The sequence below is a fragment of the Desmodus rotundus genome, chromosome 10 (assembly GCF_022682495.2).
Source record: "Desmodus rotundus isolate HL8 chromosome 10, HLdesRot8A.1, whole genome shotgun sequence".
Lineage (NCBI taxonomy): Eukaryota > Metazoa > Chordata > Mammalia > Chiroptera > Phyllostomidae > Desmodus > Desmodus rotundus.
Window position 1 is genome coordinate 62,311,223 of NC_071396.1, and position 23,447 is coordinate 62,334,669.

A 23,447-nucleotide genomic window follows, 5' to 3' on the forward strand; every position below is an offset into this window, starting at 1 on the left:
TTTGATTTAAAAAAGAATCATGAATGGTAGGTACAAAATAGACAGGGGGAGGTTAAGAACAGTGTAGGAAATGGAGAAGACAAAGAACTTCTATGTATGACCAATGGACTTGAACTAAGGTGGGGGAATGCTTGTGGGAGGGGCAGTTCAGGGCGGAGGGGAATAAAGGGGAGAAAGAAATGGGACAACTATAATAGCATAATTAATAAAATATTCTTAAAAATGAAAGAAAATAAAAATGACCATTTACATCTTTAAACAATTTTGTCCACCACACTTCACAGGGTCAAAAGGTCCTACAGAGAATATATCAAGCTCCAACATCAAATAAAGCTGGATTTGTCATTAATATCTATTAAAAAAACCTTTTAGGTATTGTTAATCTTGTCATTTATCACATTTCCTCTTTGTCACTAGGATATGAACCAAAATTTTAGTTCCAGCCCCACTACCAAACAACTGTGCAGTTTGAAGGTATGCACATTAGTGAATATTGAGTTTCATTTTCCTTTTCGCATTGATTTACCACTTTTATCTCTTAGTGTTCAATGTACCCAAAGAAATAGCTTGAAATCCTTTAAAAAATTATGATGGGAAGAAACAAAAATATAAAAATTCCTTTCTCTGTATTCCTACTATCGAAATCAGAGTTTAACAAATGGCATATTAGATATTTTTAACTGAACGAATAAAATTCACTTAGGAAGACAGTATCTTAAACAGTTTCATCTGCATTTGCCAAAAAATATGTTCTTAAAAAAATAGGTGTATTTTCAAAATTCTCAAACTCAAATGAAACTTAAAAGCATTACAAGAGATTATTACTTATATGAATACTATGGTGGCTGCTTTTACAACCTGACAATTCTAAAAATAAATAATTACGCTCTAATCTGTAAATCTAGAAAATCAGATATTCTGATTTATAAAAAGCAGAGTACATAAAATGGAAAAAAAATGCAATAAAATTACTTACTGTAAACTTAATACCTGGCTGTGATCGAATTCCAAGTTGTTTAATTTCTAATTTAGCCAACATGCTAGATAATCGAGTCGGTGCAAATAATATAAAGATGTTAATGTCTTCTTTTGGGCAAATTTTGATCTCACAGTTACTAGTTAATCGCTCTTCTGAACCAAAAGTGTGCTGAAGCTGCAATTTGAAAATAACAACTGTATAAAACAAAGCATTAGCACAAGTACAACATACCATTAACACAAAGAATTCAAAGACAACAGAAAATGGTCTGCATATGTAAGTTTTCTGGATCCAGACAGAATATGAAACAGAACAAAACGAAGTGCTCTACAAACCTGAAAGCAGTCCTGATCTTGTCCTCTAATTAGCAGTCGTAAGTGTTGGATTGTAGTCATAGAATTATTTCTTAAAGCTAGTTTCTGAAGCCTGGAAACAATTATACATTTTATTTTATTTTTAAAAGTACTTTATTTATTTATTTTTAGAGAGAGGGGAAAAGAGGGAAGAGGAGGGACAGAAACATCAATGTACGGTTGCCTCTCCCAAGCCCCCTATTGGGAACCTGGCCTGCAACCCAGGCATATGCCCAGACTGAGAATTGATCCAGTGACACCTTGGTTCAGAGGCCAGCAAAAAATCCACTGAGCCACACCAACCACGGCCAATTGTACATTTTAAATGTGGTTTTCCTCTATGGGTATTGCTTACAATGATAAAAAACAAAGCCAAAACCAATTGTACTGCTTAGAGATGACTGATTGCTTATGCCATTTTAGCAGCCTGGAATTCTCTCCCCACAGTCCTAGAACTCTACATTTCTGAAAAAACATGCTGAAGACTCATCTTATCAGAATGTTTTTGATTTCGATATAATCTTGCTCCTATTATAGCTCCTCAGCTGCCAGTATTATTTGAACTATATATACAGGTACTATGTACAGGTATTATCTGTCTTACAAAACATTAATCAATGAAAATTCAGATTTTATTTCCATATCCAAATGTTTCTTTCATTAAAAGTTTTATTGAAGGTTTTTTTTGTTAAAGTATATTTTATTGATTATACTATTACAGTTGTCCCATTTCTTTCTCCCCTTTATTCCCCTCCACCCTGAACCACACCTCCCACCAGCATTCCCCCACCTTAGTTCATGTCCATGGGACATACGTATAAGTTCTTTGGCTTCTCCATTTCTTATACCATTCTTAACCTCCCCCTGTCTATTTTGTACCTACCATTCATGATTCTTATTTTCCGTACCTTTTCCCCCATTCTCCCCCCTCCTCCTCCCCGTTGATAACCCTCCATTTGATCTCCATTTCTCTGATTCTGTTCCTGTTCTACTTGTTTGCTTTGTTTGTTTTTGTTTTTAGGTTGAGTTGTTGATACTTGGGAGGTTGTTGTCAATTTACTTCTCATAGTTTTGATCATCTTCTTTTTCATAGGTAAGTCCCTTTACCATTTCACATAATAAGGGCTTGGTGATGATCAACTCCTTTAACTTGACTTTATCTGGGAAGCACTTTATCTGCCCTTCCATTCTAAATGATAGTTTTGCTGGATAGAGTAATCTTGAGTGGAAGTCCTTGCCTTTCATGATTTTGAATACTTCTTTCCAGCCCCTCTTGCCTTTAAGGTTTCTTTTGAGAAATCAGCTGCTAGTCTTACGGGAATGCCTTTTTAGGTAACTGTCTCCTTTGCTGTTGCTGCTATTCAGATTCTCTCCTTATCTTTAAACTTGGGTGATGTTAATTATGATGTGCCTTGCTGTGTGCTTCCTTGGGTCCAGGTCCTTTGGGACTGTCTGAGCTTCCTGGACTTCCTGGAAGTCTGTTTCCTTTGCCAGATTGGGGAAGTTCTCCTTCGTTATTTTTTGAAATAAGTCTTCAATTTCTTGCTCTTCCTCTTCTCCTTCTGGCAGCCCTATGATTCAGATTTGGAACCTTTAAAGTTGTCCCGGAGGTTCCTAAGCCCCTCCTCATTTTTTTTTGAATTGTTTCTTCATTCTGTTCTGATTGAATGTTTATTTCTTCCTTCTGCCCCAAATCATTGATTTAAGTCCCAGTTTCCTTCCCTTCACTGTTGGTTCCCTGTATAGTTTTCTTTATTTCATTTCACATAGCCTTTACTTTTTCCTCTGTTTTGCAACCTTACTCAACCATTTCTGTGAGCATCCTGATTACCGGTGCTTTGAACTCCGCATGTGATAGGTTGGCTCTCTCTTCATTGCTTAGTTGTTTTTCTGGAGTTTTGATCTGTTCTTTCATTTGGGCCATATTTCTTTGCCTTGGCATACCTGTTACGTTGAAAGGGGTGGAGCCTGAGGTATTTGCCAGGGTGGGGCAATCCATGTCATTGTGTTGTGATGCTGTATGTGAGGGAGGGGTCATAGGGGGAACAGTATGGCTTGTTTGGCTCTTGCCCTGCTTCTAGTCACTTCCCCCCGTTACCCACAAGCAAATTGGGCCCTTCAGGTGCTGATTCCCGGGTGGGTGGTTTTGTGTATGTTCTAGGGCCATGTGGGTCTCTTCAATGAACTTTCCTATGAGGATGGGCATTTCTCTCAGCGCTGTAATCACAGGTTTTTACAGCCAGTTTTTGAGGCTTTCTTTTCCTGTGCTGGAACCCTGGCGTGCACATTCTATCTCATTCCCCATTTATTCCTCCTGGTTTATCTGCGCACATATGTGGGACCACCAGAGGCTGCCTCTCCTGCCCAGTCCTCCAGCCTCCACCACCAATCCAAGAGTCCTCTGTGACCTTCCTACTAGTCTGGATGAGTATTTCTTCTTAACTCTGTGGTTGTCGGACTTCCATACAGTTCGATTTTCTGACAACTGTGGTTGTTCTTGTTTTTAAATTTGTTGTTGTTCTTCTTTGGGTTGTGTGAGGAGGCAAAGTGTATCTACCTACACCTCCATCTTGGCCAGAAGTCCAATGGAAATCCAGATTAACAAATTCATTAAGTCAATACTACACTCAGCTCAAATACCTAGCTTTCAAGTAAACAGGGATCCTAGGTGCACTGTCCAGATTCTTCACTCTAAGAGGCTCATTTGCACAAAGAAGCCATTTAAACAACACAATGAATTAAAACTTTACTTTTAAAAAGTTACATTCTAATTAAAATGGCATATGAATACCAGGTAGCTGGTAGAAAAAAAGTCCTTCAATCTTTGAAAGTACATGAATCCTTTCATCTCTCAAGGATAAATACTCTGACCTTTACCTCAGAATGAGATCTAAGACCTCTATCAGCACACCTGAGAAAAAAAGCTTTCCACAGTTACACTGGCTGGGAAAATTTAAAAAAAAATCATTTGAAAAATTTTAATGTTTATGTATTTTTCTTTGTAAGGAAATGTTATCACTTTCAAGTAACAGTGCTATTAAGGTGGTGGGGCTTAATTTCTAGTTTTTAAAAGGAACTATACAAAATAAAAATGGTTAACACCTTAATTATATAAAAAATTCCATACAAATAATAAAAGTATACTAAAATCCTGACCAACAAATAGCTAAAAGTATGTAAGTAGACTTATGAGAAACTAGAGTGAATGAATAAATATAAAGTAGAAATACAGAACTTCAGAAATCTAATAATATCAAGTTCAAACGAAAAACCACTTTGGGCCACTTTACCTATGGAAAACAAAATTTTAATTTATTAATTATCATTCCTATTCTCAGCTGAGGTAAAAACTCCTGAAGTCAGTGAGAACATTGCCCCCCTAATTATATATTAGTTTTTTCTCCATTCTCTGGAAGAAGGGCTCACTTCAAATCTCCCTCTCCCAACAAGCATGTTTGTTCTTCTACAAGGCAAGGCAGGGAGTGTGCCAAGTACCGCATAGAAAGACACGCAGCAGAGCAGCATCTCCCAGCTTGTTTGAGTCCTCTGAGCAACTACTGAGTCACAGCCTCTGTCTGCATCGTAGGATATTTCACAGTGGAAAAGAAAGTAAGATTGTTTTCTAAGCAGAGAGTACAATTCTTTATCATGAACTCTATTGCAACATCCCAACAGAAAGGTAGCAAAAGCTACTTGTGATAGGAAAAATTATTTTTATGCAGGACACCAAGATGGGGATGAGGAGAACTAAAGAAACATAAACCCATAATTCAGCTAGATGCTACCCTAAATACATATATCAACATGCTGAATGCCCATTCAATGTTTTGGAATTGTTACTTTCACAAAAGGCAGCTTTTAGCCATCCATGTGGTGCTATACCATCAACAAAGGTAGCACTATCCTCACAGGACTAGCAAACTCCCTCAGACTGAGGTAAGACACCTAAAAAAACTCTAGTAAATAGGGGACACAACAGGGTTTTTGGATCAGTTCCCTGAACTGGCACGTGATTTACTCACAGATCTGTTAGGTTAGAAGGACTTTGTGAATCTCCATGAGGAAGCGAAGTCAAGTAAAAGCCTGAAGACCCTTCACTGAGGAAGAAGCAAAGGAAAAAATGCTGCTGACAAGTTCAAAAGCACATAAAAAGCAGTGTCCTTGTTTTAAACTTAACTAATGTAATTGCTGATTTAAAAAAAGTTTAGTGCACGTTAACTTTGTAGGTGAGATTTCAGGATGGCATGGCATCTGAAGAGCAGCTGAATTTTAAGAACAGCCATTTCTACCATATTACTCATTTATTACAAATTTCATCACAAGGCAGGAAATTCTGTCAGGAACACAAGGATGATGACTGCCTCTTAAAGAGCTTTCTTTTGTCTTTGACTTAATGGACAAAAACAGTTGTCGGATAAGTGCTACACTTGCTAGGGCATACCAAAGGTAATTTTCCTCTTCTTTTTTAAAACTTGGACATTAGTGGCTGAGCTAAACAGGTTAATTATTTTGGCTACCTTACATAGCACAGACTTAAAGGAAAGGCCTCAATCAACTATTTGTACAAGTACTGGAGCAGACCACAAGTTAATGTTTTACAAAAATTCTGACATATAAACACTGTTCAGGTTCAACTGTACATAACAAGAAAAACATTTCCTTTAGGTACATGTCCTTGTTTAGTCTTTCAACATATATGTCAATCCTGATTCCCCCTTAATTGGCCACAAAAAGCATACAACATATATAACCAACAATACAGGAAACACCAAAGAAGGCATATTACCTCACACTCACTGCTATTCAGGATTTTCAAACTTCTAGAGCTGAGAGAAAGCTTTACAGAGAGCTGCTTAAAGAAGATAAAGTCTGTAAATTCTTCTAGGTGCCTAAGCTATCTCAAAATCAAACTACCATATGCTTTAGCACTCAGAGAATACCTTCACTTGGGTGTTCAGGTGTGATGCGTCTAATCTGTACTGGAGCACCTCAAAAAGGGAGCATCCTGATGGAGTATTTACTGTGAAATTATTTTTCCTTGAGATTCACTACATTATACAAATTTCTCTTTAAAAAGACCCCTGGAAGAAACAGCTCTCTGAAGTCTGTAGCAGAAATGGTTATACTCTCTCACATAGTAACTGGTTTGTCCTTAGCGTCTGAATGCTGGGACTTGTGTCAGAACCAAGCCCAAGACCCACATCAAGTCCACAGGGTCTCCCATTGGGACTTCAGGTGTCGCACTGTGTCTCATTTTCCCACAGACGTCATTTCCCACTTAACTGTTTTTATCTTACTTTACCTTTTTGAAAGCTGCTTTTGGAACAAGACAGATAACTACATGAGTACCGTATTTGGCTGTGTATAATGTGCATTTTTGCCCAAATTTTTGAGGGGAAAATAAGGACATGCGTTATACCTGAGTAGTACTAATTCTGTATGTATATTGTTTTTAATTCTTTTACTGATGCTTATGCATTAAAAGTCTAACTCTAGAAAGAAATAATGATATCTGTATGCAAAATAATACCCTAGAGTAAGATAATTGGTTTTAATGAACTTAGATGAACTTGGAATGAAAGCAATTTCGGCCTGTGATTCAACAAAATGAAATGAAGACCTATGTATTATTATCCACAGAGTAAGACAGATGACGCGATTATTACCCACTTGATAAGAAAGATGATACAGATTATTATCCACTTGGTAAGACAGGTGGCTTGTTGTTGTACACTTGATAAGATAGGTGATGCCGAGTATATTAGCATAGGGTGAACAGCGCAACATCTCTCTTCGTACACTTTAGAGGGAAGAAATTATTGGAAAATCCCTTCAAAAATGTCGAAATGGTTTTTGTACACCGCAAACTTTAAGCTAAAAGCTATTAAATATGCTAAAAAGCATGGCAACAAAGCTGCAGAGAAACTTCAGACCTCCTCCCACAGTGAGTGTCATCAGATTGTGGAGGCAAGAGGAAGAAAAGCTTCTTCAGATGCCAGGACAGAAGAAGGCAATGCAAGGGAAAACTCCAAAGTGGCCGGAGGTGGAGCAGGTGAAGATTTGGATTCTGGAGCATCAAATTGGGATCTCTGTTTCGACCAAGATGATACAAGAAGGTATAAGGATTGCAAGAGAAAAAAAAAAATGTATGATTTCTCAGGGAAACCTAAATGGTGCTTTAACTTTATGAAGAGAGGAGGCTTGAACATGAAGACACAAACAAAACTTGCCCCAAAACTTCCAGCAGCTTATGAGACTCGAGTTTGTAATTTCATTCTTATGTTATCAATCTTCAAAAGACTTACAACTTTGAGTTGTCCCAAATCGCCAATATGGACAAGGTCCCATTCACATTTGTTGTGCCACCCAATAGAACCATGAACATCAAAGGAGCAAAGATCATGGCTGCTAAAACTAGTGGTCATGGGAAAACACATTTCACTGTTCTAGCCTGTTGTACAGATGGGACAAAGCTTCCACCCATGATCACGTTTAAAAGAAAAACGTTTCCAAAAGAAAGAATCCAAATGGAGTTATTGTCAATGTGCATGAAAAAGGATGGATGAATGAAGAACGCATAAAAATCTGGTTTAACAAGGTTGGATCACGAAGGCCTGGAGGATTACTGGTACTCAGAAATACAGCTTTGCTTTTTTTTGATCACTCTAAAGCCCATGTTACACAAAGCGAAAAAGCAATCACAGCACACTTGAAAACCCAACTTGCCTGGTAGGCTAACCAGCCAAACACACCTCTTAATGTGTCTGTAAACAAGCCCTTTAAGGCCCTAATGAAGAAAAAGAATGAACATCATGGATGCAGTCAGCTGGTAAAGATTTAACACCTATAGGGAGGATCAAGAAAACAATCCTCGTCCAAGTTTGTGATTGGATCCTAAGATCATGGATCAGTGTCAAGAAGTAAGTGGTTGTGAAATTGTTTAAAAAATGTGGCATCAGCAATGCTATAGATGGAGCTGAGGATGATGAAATTTACCAGGATGATGAAAGTGACACTTCAGAAGATACCAATAATGTAGAAATTGAAGATGATACTTCTGATATTGACAGTTTGAAGAGTTCTTAGCCCTCTATGATGGGTAAATATCGTAAATTTGTTACCAGTACATAAAATCTTTTTATTTTTTTTTTAAGTTTTGTTCAATTACAGTTGTCCCATCTTTTTCCCTGTTGCTCTCCCCTGCCCTGCCCCCCTAAAATTTCTTATACCATAATGTGTTCAAAATTAAATGCTAAAATTTCTTTATAATACAAAAAACAAGTATCTAAATATAAATAAGTAAATAATTGAAACGAAGGATTTTTTTCCTGAAAGCTTAGGCCAAAAATGTGGGTGCATATTACATAAAAGAGCACATTATACATGGCAAAATACGGTAATTAAGCAGCGGTATGAACTCTGTAAAGTGAGGAGGTTCAATATAATCCTTTTTGCATTGACAAAACTGTCATTTTAAAGTAATTTCTTCACACCCACAGTAGAGATTCAGCCAGAACTTTCTCTCTCAGGTACCACAGAGATGTAGAGATAAAACACTTAGGATAAACACGAAAGCATAAAATACGAAAGAGTAAACACTTAGGTTTAATAACTACCTAGGTTATTAGAAATTTTACTGAATGCAGTCGATAAAAAAATTTAACTATGTTGCTATGCTTATGAATGGAAGAATATTACTATACATAGTGCCTATTACATGCCAATTAATTTTATTAACTCAGTTATCCATAATGTACAATCAAAATAAATATAAGAAGAAAATTAGAGATATAATTCACATTAACCTATAACAGAATATATCTTCCCCTTATACCCTTAGCTTTATAGTACAAAGTATTCACCGACTAGTTTGTAAATTCCTTAAACAGAATGCAATGTCTCTGATTATTTTTTAATTCCTACCTCTTCATAGTGATTTTCAGAGAAGGAACAAAGATATTCTCAATTACCTAAATTTGGAAATCAGCAAAGACTTCACCAAAAAAAGCATAAGAAAATTGAAACCTATTTTTTTTTAGACTGCATTTAAAAATGGGTGAAAATTTTAATTAAAAACATTTGAATTCATGATAGGAAGATTAGGAATATAAGACAGCTTTACTCAATTCAAAAAATATTAACATGGTCATAACTAACACAGTGGAGAGTAACATTAGGTAGATAACAGCAAAACCTCAGCACTCAAGAGGCTTCTATGTGCATACTTACTGTGTTCTACCAAGAGGGACACCACCCCAAGCCAAAAATTGCTTGTTGGATAAAATTGATGGAATATCTGAGCAGCAAGATCCAGGTGCCAGAGGTTTATTTCCTGAAGGAACTACTTCACCTTTTATCGCTACTTCATACTGAGGTCCAAATGGCTGCACAAATATTTTCAAGATCCTAACAAAGAAAATCATCTAAGTTGAATGTCCAGAATTCAATCCTTTTGGCAACTATTTCCTATATGTTTCCTTTGTTCAAGAGTCTGAGCTGGGCACTGCAGATACAATGCCCTTCCTACCGTTAGAACTTCTATTACAGAGGAGACTACAGATAAGGAAAGAGACTGTGACAATGCCATCTACTGAGGTGAGAGAGAAGTTCATGAGGTTATAGGAACACTATTAAATAATATTTATGAGGAATGCAGGAAGATTTGAGGAATGCTTCCCAGATTTAACAGTCAACACAGTGAAGTTGAGGCCAAGTGCTGCAGGCCACAGTAGCAGATTGATACCTCTAAGGCATTCTGTTACTCTCCAGTGGGGGGGCGGCGGGGGGAGGCTCTGCCCGCAGAGCTCCCCCGGCTGCAGATGAGAATAAGTCTACCAAAACATGATTTGCTTAGGGAGGATAGGTGGCCAATATCTCAGAGAAGGGCATTAAGCCTCTTTCTCAATGGGCTTTTATCGGGTTTAGTTTGCATAGGAATACAGGGTGTATAAGCAAAGCTCATCAATCATTGACAGGCAGTAATGATCAAGGAATAGATAATATTCAGAGAACTATTAAGGGCTTATTCTGAGTCAGGGTCAGATAGATACAGTGCTGTCAAAGGGCCATAAAATATTGGGAAACAAACTCATTTTATGCTTGGACCCTTTACATTTAAATTGAGGGCATTCTTAGTAAAGCAGGTTTCACAGGATTTTATGCATTCTTTCTCAAGCCTGATCACCCCCCATAACCACCGGATCCAGCACAGGGCTGCACCTGCCTCTGGCATTGTTTTAGGCTTAGTCAGGCAGGGGAAGTAAGGCAGCCAAGAGATTAGGAGACTTCTTACAGATAAAATGAGGACTCAAACTATGATAAAGCTGAGGGGTGAAGGTCCATCACTCCTTTTTTTATAATCCCCTAAGTCCTTCCCCGATGGCGCCTTCGCAAGTGTGCCTGTCTTAGGTTGTTCCTTCCTTGAGGAATCTTACCCATCACTGACTATCCAGCCATCCTCCAGGGGCCAAGCAGGGTGAAGTAAAGGGGGCAGAGGCTGTGCCCCTGCCAGGAAGATAAGTTTTATTTCCTTAATGGCTTATGGTCCCAAGGTCCCCTAGCCATGGGGGCTTTTCACCTGTGGGTGGGATTACAGTTTCTGAAACCAGGCAAGACGGTTCCCAACAGAGCTATAGATAGGTCATGTATGTGTCTCAGGACACTAAATTTATCAAGCAAGTTCAAATACTAATGACAGTGGTGCTCTGACCATTGTATGGTGATATTCACCCATTATGACTTGAGTGTCAAAAAGTACCCAGAGAAGGAGTGGAGAAAAGTACTTTAAACTAACAACAGACAAGGTCAAGCAATGGTTTCCTTGGAGAAAGAAAAATAGTTAAGGAGAAACATTAAGATTGACATTCTATTATTTACTTTTGTTAGAATACACTTAGAAATAGTGATTTTTTTTAAATCTCTAGTCAGCTGGTTTAAAAGGAGATTTTTAGTAAACAAAAGAAACTCTGAGGATAAATCAAAGAGGTAAAACAGAACTATAATCTGTTAGGTGAGGTAAAACAAGTACTCTATCATTCAGGCTGTGGACTAAAGCATAGCTAAGTAAGTGGTTGTTTTGAGAAGTGAGTAAAAACTTGTCATTATAAACAATTTTATATTACCTTTCTTCAGAGACTTTGGGATCCTTTGGAGTAAATGAAACGATAACTTCACGTTCTTCTCCAGGTTTAAGGAATAGAGTCTCTGGAACCACTGAAAAGTGACTTCCTTGATCTGGGATCTAAATATTTATATAATTATAGCTAAATGATGACTTATGCAAATATGACTTTTACTCAGCTACTCTTTGTCTTATGTGCCTTTGTCATTTACCATAACAGGTTATTTTTCCCTTCCCCCTTATCTATCACCATCCTATCTTATCTTGTCTTATTCTCTTGAAAAGGCTATTTCCTTCTCCTTCCTCTTCCATAGCAAACTTTACCTTACACCCCATCCCTAATTCCTCGTCACTAACACCCTACCCTCGTAATCAACCACATGTCTCAACAATAATGTCTATGTGTCGATCACTCTCCTCCAATTCCACCTAGCCAAAGGAGAACACAAATTTTTAGGGAATTAATAGAGAACTTGGTTCTTATATATGAAACATTAGATGTTAAAGTTCCTTATCGTCTATTTTATACTAGGGTAACACCCTGCTTTTAAAGCACTTGCACAGATTCTTACATTTGATCCACGCGGCACTCTGACAAGGGAGGTGGCAGAGTACCTTCAGAATGTAAGGAGATACTCATAGTCTCATAGTCTAAGGAAATACTATGTCATAGCACCAATATAAATTCTTACCTTGATATCTAAATAAACATCAATATTCCCAGCATTTTTCAAAGGTAAGTGCTGTTTTGTTGAGGAAGTCACACTGGCAGACAAATGCATAGTCTAGAGGATGGGGTGAAACAGGCATTTAAAAAAACAGTCACAATTAGAATGAAATCAACCTGAACATCAAATAATGGCAAAAGAAGAATTTGGAGTACCTGTAAGTCTTTTGGAGCATGTATCCTGGCTATACCTGCTCTTGCTCGAAGACTAATACTTTTAATGACTGGTGTAGGGTTTGGGCTATCAACTTCTATATCGACTCTTGCCAAGAATTCTTCTGCTGAATCTAGAATCTCTATAAAAAGTTCATTCTTTTAGTTTCAGACGCCAGAGTTATTTAACTCTAAATGTCATGAGTGGTCCCTCAGGAGTCACAAGAAGTCTTAAGCAAGATGATTTTTTTAAAGAACACGGAGAAATAGAAATAAGTGCAGGAGAGAAAAAAGAAAAAGGAAAACATTCAACTGGTAGACATGATAAAATCAATTAACAGAAAAGATCCCCAAAAGTTTTCAGTGGTACTTGCTTGAGTTACCCACAATTACAAGGATTTGACCCAAAATAGCAATGCTCTCTGACCCATTTTTAAAATAATATAAAATATTTGACAAATTACTCAAAGTATTCATATTTACTAACAAAGGAAATAAGCTTCAACTTTGTAATTTACTCAGGTACAGAGCAAAGAAATTCTGACAAAACATAAACATGAGTACCTGAAGAGGTGATCTGCTTCGTTGGACTATGAAAAAGAACCCAAATAATCAAAACTTCTGGGTCCTGTAAAGTTAAAAATAAAATTTAAATGAATACTGGCATTGATTAAAATCTTAATGAAAGAAAAGTAGTTTGGAAACTTCCTTTTTAATGCCAAACTAGTTCTTCAATCCACCCAGCTTACCTGTCCATCATAACTAGCAGGCATCATGTGATTGATCACAGAAGGAGCTGCCAGGTGAGCAATCCTATCAGCATAAGGAAGAGCTTTATTAGGAACACAGATGGGTTCCTTGGAAAATGTGAAGCAGCGCCAGGCTATGGCATTCTGTTCAAAAGTAGAAGAATTAAGTCTTAGTAAAGCCAATAGTTGCTAAAACATTACGCTTGTTGACAGAATCCTTAAAAAAAAAATTTACTTCCATAAGAAGTATAAACCAAGAATGATATTAGAAGTGTCTAGAATTCAAAATCAATATGCTTTGTAACCTGTTTCTTACTGTACTTTAGTACTTACAGCATTAATAGTAAGTCTGATTGGCACGATGGCATGTGTCTTGTTTATCAATTTTAACGGGAGAGCTTTCCAGCCTCCATAAGTCAAGTCACCAAAATCAAGAACATCTTTCTTTTCTGTTTCTACCTAATTATGAAAAAAAAATTTATAAAAAGCAATATATTAATAAATATCACAGCTTATGTTCATATCACTGTCCTTTCAGCCACAAGAGTCAGGATTAAAGGTCAACTTACCTAAGTTTCCTCAGTGTATTTTACAACTGCTATTTCTAAAGAAATAAATGTTAAATTCTTTTTTTGAGGTAGTCTGTGTATTCAAATATTCTACAGAACAAAGTAACATGTTAACTGCTTTGAAAGGACCATTACATCTTAAGACAAACTGACAATTTTATAAAATATATAGACCTCCCTTTAAAGAATTCTATTACAATACTGACTTCTCAAACTTCTGACAATACTAAAAATATTTAAATGTTTAAATACTAAAATTGTTTAAAATAATATCAAATTCGACATATCAGAGTTTAAAAGGAGTGCCTATCATCACAACAGATTGACTTCTTTAAAGTAGAGAGACCAATCTACTAGCACAGACCCCTCAAAACCACACATGAAGAAGTGCTGAATAATATTTTATAGACTCATAAAACTTTTTGCCCTAACCAAACCTAAAATAAAGCAATATCAAAAGCAGACTGGTATTTGTCTTCCTCTGACTTATTTCATTTAGCATAAAACCCTCTAGGTTCATCCATGCTGTTGCAAAAGGCCAGATTTCATTCTTTTTTATGTCTTAGTAGTATATTTCACTGTGTATATGTACCACAGCTTTTCTTTTTATCCACTCATCTACTGATGGGCTTGTGGATTGCTTCCATATCTTGGCTATTGTAAATAATGCCTCAGTGAACATAGGGGTTCATACAGTCTTTCAAATTAGAACAAAATAAACAAAATAGAAACAGACTCATAGATACTGAGAACAGACTGACAGATGTCAGATAGAAGGCATTCGTGGGGCTGGATGAAAAAAGTGAAGGGAGTAAGAAGTACAAATTGGTAGTTTACAGAACACTCACAGAGATGTAAATTACAGCATAGGGAACATAGTCAATAATATAGTAATTAACTATGTATGGTGTCAGGTTGGTACTTGAAACATTGGGAGAATCACTCTATAAAGTACATGATTTTCTAACCACTATACTGTACATCTGAAATTAATACAGAACAATATTAAATGTAGGCTGTAATTAAAAAATAAAACCATATATATGTATATACAAACATATATAAATATTTTAGAGCAGACTGGTAAATTGGAGCTATTTTCATGGTAGTCCATGAAAGTGTAGAATTGACTCACCCCCAAAAAGTAGTTGAGTTTCAATACCCTTCTGAATACAAAAGATAAGACATGAGTTTATTGTGGGCAGGGCAAGGCTAGAATGGAATCTGAACTCCATGTACAAGGTACAGAAATTCAAAGAAATGTCTTCTTTATGGAAACTGCAAAAACTCTATTTACATATCCAAGGAGACAATAGGGAGGCATGTCTAGGATCACTGGAAGACCATTTACAAGAAAGTGAAACCCTACACCTATGCCATGTCAGGTATGGGATCACCAAGCTGAAAATCACCAAAACCTTTAGTGCCCCCAGCATTTATGCAACATGCTCTCCAGTGACACTTTGAAAAACCAGGACACATGGGATTTCTATAGCAAAAAGCAGGCACTATGAATGTGAGTTCTTATTTAAAAATTTAAAATATCAATTAAAAAATTAGAAACCACCTGAAGAAAATAATCAGGTGGGCTCAGCAAAACTAATTAGCAAAAGAAGCAGCACCCAAAAGAATAGAAATAATCTTAAATAAATGATAAAATAAGTACCTTTTAAATACAGATAAGAGAATAGAGTACATAAAAAAGAGGAAAACAGAAGATTCAAGAAGTAATAGTGAACAAAAAAAAAAGTATAAATAGCTTGATCTGAACATATTTTTTGCCGATCTGACAACCAAAAAAAAATAGGTACAATTTTAATTTATTCACACCACACAGCTATTGTTGTGTTGGCTGTTGTCATTTTTTTATTTGACAATCTAAAGGACAAGAGGTCAGTGTCCCTGACTAAACAGTCAGGTATTGCGTGTTTTAAAATCTTGGGGCACACTGGTCAAAAATCATTGATTTAGTATATCAAATGCTGAAAAGTGCTAAACAGAAAGTAAAGGCAAGCAGGAGGGTGGGGATGATGGGACAGGTGAGGATTGCCTTTCTATAAATAGTGTTCAGGTGACATCTGAGCAGACACCTAGAGACAGTGACAGAGTGAGGCATGCGATGATCTGTGGGAGTACCATTCTACTCAGAAAACAATTGTATTTAAACTCGTAACAAAGAGTGTCAATACTAATGGCTTATTCATCATTAGAGATACTTTCTGAGCTATCTTCATGTGTCCAAAAAGCTTAGTCTGTATGTGCACCGCACTTTTTAAATCTGTATGCAACAATGTCACTGAATGTTATTCCAAGCTGGAACACTCATTCATAAAAGAGCAGTTGCTTTTACTTATCCCATAAAGGTATCCTCACCTAACTACTTATGGGATTGTTTCTTAAAGTGATGATATTTAAAAGACTAATCTAGAACATCCAGCATTTTAAAAGCACCAGGAATAATCAGAGTCTGGTTAAATTTGCTAGTCTCCTTTTCAAGAAAGAAACCAATTATGTAAGTGACTTTTCAGAATGCCCCAAACTAACACCCACTCAAGAAAAGTAGGCTAACACATTACCCTCAAGGAGTGAACTTGAAGCAACTCCTTTTAAAGCATACTTTTTTAGAGAAAGAAAAACAAACTTTGTTTTGTATTTGGAATATGGGGTCTTAGCTGACTGTGTTATATTTCAAATTTCAGTCCAACAAAAACAAACAAAAACAGAACAAAATATAGAGTTGAAAAGAGACAAAGAATGTGATAAAATAATCACAGGGTATAATTATTAGCAAAGATTTACACTCCAGAATATCAGAAACATCTACAAAAATTGGTAAAAGCACTCAAAATAACACAAAAATGGGCAAGAAATATGGATAGGCCATTCAGAGCAGAGGAAACCAGAATGGCTAATGAACAAAAAGATGCTCAACATCATTAATAATCCAAGTATGCAAACTAAAATAATGTTTCACACTCAAGAAGTAAACAAACTTCAAAATTAAAAATAGTAAGTGTTAGCAATAACAGGAACTCTCATACATTTCTTCTGGGAACATAAATTAGCAACTCGGCAATATCTAGCCAAAATAAAAGCACATATACCATAAAATATGATGTTTGCTATAGGTACATGGGGATTCTTAATCAAGGTAAGAAAGTAATCTAACAGTTTTTTAGATGTGGTCTCTGCATAAAATTCCTGCACATTCTCTCATGGGGAATACAGTTCCCTAGTCAAATCCTGCTGGTCTTGAGGGCCCAATTACTCCTCTAAGTTCCATGTCTTCACAGAGGCTTTAACTGGCCTGGCTAACACTGAACCATCCCTTGTATCTGTATGTTGAACTCAAAGCCCAACCACACCTCAGACCAATGAAATAATAATCTCTGGGGGGGCAGACAGACACAGATATCAATAGATTTTGAAGGTCATCAGAAGATTCCAATGAACAGACAGGTTTGGGAATCACTACCTTTTCACTACTAAACATTGTTTATATAAGCCACTTAAAATATGACAACTTCAAATATTCCTTAGATGTGATTTTTCATGTCTGCTACAAAAATGTAAGTTATTTAAGGGTGGGTTCAGAAGTCTAGTGTAGTAGAATGTATTGAAATGCAGAAAATTCATGACATAGGTTCTCAAATGGGGGTAATCTGATCATGTCTGGAGATACTTTTACTTGTTACAACTAAGGAAAAGGAGGCACAGCTGACACCTAGTAAATAGGGACCAGAGCTGCTGCTAAAAATCCTATAATGCACAAGATAGCCCCCACTCCCAACAAAAAATTATCCAGCCCAAAAAGTCAACAGTGCCAAAGATGAAAAACCCAGCCTTAGATAATGGCAAGCATTGCAGAGTTGACTGAAAAGTACGTAAAATGACACTTATGAAAAAAAAAAAAGACTATATGAGAACTACTTCTACAAACTACTTCCTCCTCTAAGCCCGAGAAAATAAAGAAATTCTGAAGCTAAGTTTCTAAGCATTCTGTGAAAAAAAACCTTGAATGACTCCCATCAGTTTCCTTGGAAATCTACCCTGGCCCTAAATCCCGCATACTCTACCTCTAAACAGAATCACAATTATAGCTTATGAAACAAGTGAACTTTAGTAGGAGCTCAGTAACACCTGTAAAATATGGTTAAACAGGTTCAATTCACATATGAATCAACTAATTTTTAATTATCATGAATGGCAGTTCTGCTCTTCCTTTGTTTTGTACCCTCCCCATCTCTCCTTCCCACATTCCTTAATCTTGTTCAATATATTTTTATTTCATTCACAATCAATTAAGACCAAGAAACTTTTTGCACAGCTGTTTGTGAACTAAGGCATCTGGTGAGATGTAAAAATTACTGATACTTAGCCATGCCTTCACCCCCTAATTCTGATTTAGTTGGTCTCAATAGGACTCAGGCATTGGATGCATTTAAAATTCCAAAGGTATTCCAATGTGTAGCTAAGACTAAGAGCCACTGTCCTAAAGAGGCATATAACCCAGCAACTGCTTTATTATCTTAACTGGGCTAGACTTTATTTCTTTCAAGTCCAGAAAATAGATGACTATAGAAAAGAAACTTTTTCAGCTAGCAAATAATCTTCACGTACAGAAAAGGAAGAGGAATATGAAGAAGGCACTTTCCTCAGTGAATATCAAATTATAAAATGAAAATCACTTGGAAAATAAAGTTTAATGCTACACTTTGCTTTATAAACATCTGAGTAAGTATATCTGTGTTTCTGTAAAACAACAAATAATTTTAAATTTTGGAATAAGAAGATATTAAGAACCAATGGTTAGCAGGAAACTAACTTTGTGGCACATTTACACACAAGTTCATTTTTTCCCAAATATTACTTCTCAGGGTAAATGGCCTTCATTAAAATGCCAGGTATGACAAAGACCCACTTACAAATAGTTACCTCGATCACAGGGGTCTCAGCAATAGCAGTGAGAATGACACTGCTTGCCAAGGCTTCTGCTTGGACTGCTGTCTCAGCATCTGCTGTAAATGGCCAAGAAGCAACACTGAAAATACATCTGAAAATCCCAGGATCGGATGGTATGAAAAGTACTTTTATCTCTTCTGTGGCATGAGGTCTTATGATGACTTTATTCTTGAAAACTAAACAAGGGTATGCTAAAAGATCCACCTTGAAAAACAAAAAGAGACACATGACTTGTTAAAAAAAAAAAGGGCTACACATTCAAAATCAAGTAGTAGAATCAACTACTTTAAGATCCTTTTTCTCAGTCACTTGAACTACTGAATCTACACATTTATTACTTCTTTAAAAATCCAAGTCTTGTATCTTGTCAAACTTACGAAGACTTATGAAGACAGGTTCAATTTATGGCTCCTAGTCTATTTTAAAGCAAACTCACTTATCAATACTCACATTTTCCTTGAAAAGGACACTGAAAATGGCAGTGCTTTACAGCCCGATACATGGCCCCAGGGCCTAGTTTTTGGTATAATGCAGGACGGTTAGACCAATCTCTAATATTCATTGTCAGGCCTTCAAGTCTATGATTGTGATTCACTCCAAACCCTCCCTTCTCACTGTAAATGGGGATCTTCTTTTCTGCTCCCATTTCCAGAGACAACACTAATTCCTGAGAAATCTCATCTTCCAATCTCACCTTCTACCCTCAACCCTTTTCTTCAACTACTTCCTTTTTATCTAACCTCAGGATCTGAAAGCAGAGGGGGAAATTTAGGGGAAAAAAGGAGGGGTTGGGTAGAGATGGTCTTATTTTACCAGGTAAATAAAGGCTATTACTAGGATGAAATAGGGGAAAGTAGACCATCCACCAATGTCAGTTTGCAAGTAGCAGTTGCAAAACTAGGATGCTCCAGAACAGGAGCTGCAGTCTGTATTTCCCACCCTCCCTACTAACTGACAGTCAAATGGTCATTGCAATCATAAAAGGAGATTTCGATTCTGGAACTGTAGCAGCCATTATTGGTCACATGAGACCCTCACTGTAAGAGTTAATGCTAAAACTGTATTTCCAGGTATTTCAAAAGATCATGTAAGAACATAATCAGGTAAATTAGTCAAAAAGACTGCTTACTAAATGAAAAGTGTAGGCCCTAAGAGTAACTTGTTTCTTTGGTTTTTTAATAAATGATAGTAACTTATATTCAATCACATTTAACAAAACCAGAAACCCAAGAGCTTTCAGTGGTTTAAATAGCACTAAAAGGCCATTTACATGATTTTATAAATCAATAACAATGAAGTATAATAACTAATAAATAACAAGTGGTAGAAAATGAAAACCATATTCAGATTTCACTTCTTGTACTAGAAATACTATGACAAAGAGGGACCAAGAAAGATACCACTGCAATGATTTTGTGCAAGGTATAAGGGAAGATACATACTCCCAAAATAAAAGGAAGTACTAGACACAGCATTACTCATAATGCAATTACTAAGTCAAACAGAAAGTTAATAAAACACTTACCTTTTCACCATTAACACTGACACTGAGAACCCCTATGCTGACCTGCAGCCAGCGGGCAGTTGGGTTGAGCACACTGAGGTGTGTTTGTGAAGCAATGCCAACACAGCAAGCGTGAGGAAACTTCAACTCCTCAGGTACCCTTACATGCCCTAGGTAAAGATAAAGCATAGTCAAAATGCAAGGAATCGGGTATAATACCCGATTAAATGCACAACTAATTAAGTGGAAATTTTTCTAGAAGACTACTTGTTTATAGCCAGAGCTGTAGTATAAAGTGCCCCAGATCTTTTGGCATCCTTCATATTTCGTAAGTCTCAGCATAGGCTGGCCAACAATTTTTTCCTGCTGAATCCAGCTAAGAGATAGGAACAATTAAAGCTAGTGAACTCTTAGACGTTATTACCTATTACTAATCTCTTCCTTTTATCTCCTGCAAATATAAACCACTGCCTAGCCTAATAAGAAACGACAGAGGCTCTAACTTGGATTTTTAATACAACCAGTCTTTTTACTATCCTTACAAAGTTTCTCTGGAATTTCCTTGAAGACAGTATACCAGTGGCTATGTGTACTGGGTCAGAAAAAGTACAACACTCAGCTCTGCTTAGCACAGTATATCCATCAACAAGAGAATCAGAAGGCAATTCAGCTACTGCAGAAACAGTGGAAGGGTGTTCTCTATCACTACCACAACAGTAACCTGCCAAGACTTAAAAGCTAGGAGACTCACTCCCCTTCAGGGAAGTGACTCTAAACAGCACGTTTCCTAGTTGAAAGAACAACAGAACACAGTTGCAGAACATAAAAGAGATAGGAAGACAAAGGTATTAGGAGTTTCATCTGCATAAGTTTTCATCATTTTTTAAGGCCACTTCAGGAACCCTTGCCCAGAAATATGTATAGTCTATGTTCCAAATTCAGGACAAAGGGAAAAAACCTATTAGAAATTCAGGCCCTCAGTATCTTCTTGAAACAAAACTAGTTTTATGGTCTCATTTGAGAAAATTCAATTTTAAATAGCAAGCAATAGGCAATAACAGAAAAAGTATCTCACCTAATCCTGACATCATTCCTGAATCCCATGGTTCAATTCCATAATTTGCACCAAAAGACTGCACCGGAAAAGATTTTGCTGTAGTTAGAAGACTCTGATGTATGGTATTAGAAGGTGGGTTACAAAGGGAAGAGGTACCCGTCAATCCAGAGCCAGTATTTTGTCCTAGACAAAGGTCTATGGCCACAGAGTTCTGAACATGCTCTCCTGTGACAGCAGGGTAAGAACAGCTTCCTGAGAACCCACAGACTGTGGTGCTACCGGCACAGCACTGAGGCAAAGCAACATTTCCAGCTGCAGGTAGTGTTCCCAAATACTGCTGAGCAAAGGGAGCTGTGGTAAAAGAATGTCGAGTCAAGAGTGTAGGAACTGAAGTGGGCATGTTCTGCATCTTGGGAGCAGAGCCATAAACCACAGAGCTGGGAATAGGGGCACACTGGTCTCCAGAGGTCATCTGACGAGGCACCTGGCCACTCAATGCACTGTTGGTAGTTGATGTATCTTTGGAAGTTACTCTTTTACTTTCATTCATGGATGCCTGGAGTGGCACAGGGAAACATGGCATTGCTGGCACAACCGAGTGCCTGAGACCTGACTTGATCAGATGACCCAGGCCGATCTGGTCCAATTCATTGGAGTTTGTAGTTAAACTTGCTGCAGTGGTTTCCAACAGATGTCCACTTTTGGAGGAAAGATCTTTAGTAAAGTCAGGTTTAAAGTCAGGTTTTAGATCTTCAGGTTTGCTACTCAGAGAAGTAGTTTCAGTCACTTTTTCTGTATCTGAATTTTTCTGGATAACATAGGATAACGCTCGTTTTCCTTTACTTTGAAATGGACCTTTTTCCCTCAACTTTTCCACAGCCTGTTCCTCTGATGGAATTGGACTGGCTCGAATAATTGTGGTGCTCAACTCACTGGTGATATCACTCTGAGTGTGACAAAAAATGTTAGAAATAATTCATAGATTATTACAAATTCAAACCATGCTGATATACTCTCAAATAATATAATAAAGAGACCTAAACAACATTAACTCTGGAAAAAAGTTTGCTTACACACAAAAACATAGTTTTGCAGCTGTGAAATGCAGGATTAAAAGTTAGAAAAACTTTGCACTCACTGTTTTATGGAAATAATTAAGGAGACTAACAAGGAAGTATAAACCAATTATACTTCTGAAAAAATTTACAAAGACAAGGCACAACAAACTCTGTACAAATTTATGGATTTTTCCCTCTAAACTACAATAAAAATCTAAGTAAATTAATAACAAATGAATGGGGGCCAGGGTAAGCAAGCTTTCAAATGACATCAACACTGAGTTTAGGAATCAACACAAATCCAGCTCAAAGGCTCTCCCACCCCCATTATTTGTCTATACTGCTATTGTGTTTGAAAATGTTAATTTTTATGAGCACCAAAATCTTTTCCAACATCTAAACTTACATGGTTCTGTTTTCTTAAGTATGAAGTAACAGCCCTAGTCAATGGTTATGTATTCATTTCTTTACAATGTTTCACCTTAGCGGTGACATCCTCAACTGTTATATGGAAGTTAAGATGTACTTAACTCTCACTGATTATTTTTAGTATTTGGTGTGAAAATTTCTTCTGGACCAAAGCTTTAGAAACAAAGACAGTGAGAAACAAATTATCTGCCAGTCATCCATCCATGCATCAATCAGTAAAAATAATAACAAGCACTGGTCAAGTGGCTCAGTTGGTTACAATATTGTCCTACTATACCAAGTTTGGGGATTTAATCCCCCATCAGGGTACACACAAGAATAAACCAATGAATGCAATAAATCAGTGGATCAAAAATTGATATTTCTCTCTCTCTCATTCTCTCCCACTCTCTCAAATCAAAATATAAAAATTAAAATAAATAATAAATAACGTGAGTCAGTATACACCCAGTGGTAAATTCTTGGTGTCAAGCCCTGTCCTCACATCACTGTCCCTCCTTACAGACGAAGAAACAGGCTTAGGGAGACTGTATCAGTCTGAAAGTAGCAGAATAGAGGCCATCTGACTCCACATTTCAGCTCTTAACCACTATGCTAAAAACAGAGACCCAACATCTAAGAGCATCATCTAAAAGAGAGCTTTCAATGAAATGGGTATACTGGTTTGTCCAGTACGATGTCATGTTTACTGGATATTTTTATCAATAGCTTTGTGGAAGAGGCCTGTTATTACCTACTCACAACAGTGATATTCAGCTCATTTATAATGTTGTCACATTCACAACAC

At 36.9% G+C, this 23,447-nt stretch overlaps 1 protein-coding gene across 8 annotated transcripts in view; it reads right to left on the reverse strand.

Annotated features, from left to right (window-relative positions):
- The window catches only part of CEP192 (centrosomal protein 192), a 131,179-nt gene that overhangs the window by 34,589 nt on the left and 73,143 nt on the right, over nt 1-23,447 (reverse strand). For all 8 annotated transcript variants that reach the window (XM_024580151.3, XM_045187728.2, XM_045187729.2 and 5 more), the window contains 12 exons: nt 21,192-22,119; nt 20,138-20,286; nt 18,586-18,816; nt 13,415-13,540; nt 13,082-13,225; nt 12,897-12,960; nt 12,336-12,475; nt 12,145-12,237; nt 11,454-11,572; nt 9,562-9,738; nt 1,315-1,405; nt 977-1,153 (listed from right to left, as the gene is read on the reverse strand). In XM_024580151.3, the coding sequence (XP_024435919.2) occupies nt 977-1,153; nt 1,315-1,405; nt 9,562-9,738; nt 11,454-11,572; nt 12,145-12,237; nt 12,336-12,475; nt 12,897-12,960; nt 13,082-13,225; nt 13,415-13,540; nt 18,586-18,816; nt 20,138-20,286; nt 21,192-22,119 (2,439 nt within the window). The remainder of the gene's footprint in view (nt 1-976; nt 1,154-1,314; nt 1,406-9,561; nt 9,739-11,453; nt 11,573-12,144; nt 12,238-12,335; nt 12,476-12,896; nt 12,961-13,081; nt 13,226-13,414; nt 13,541-18,585; nt 18,817-20,137; nt 20,287-21,191; nt 22,120-23,447) is intronic.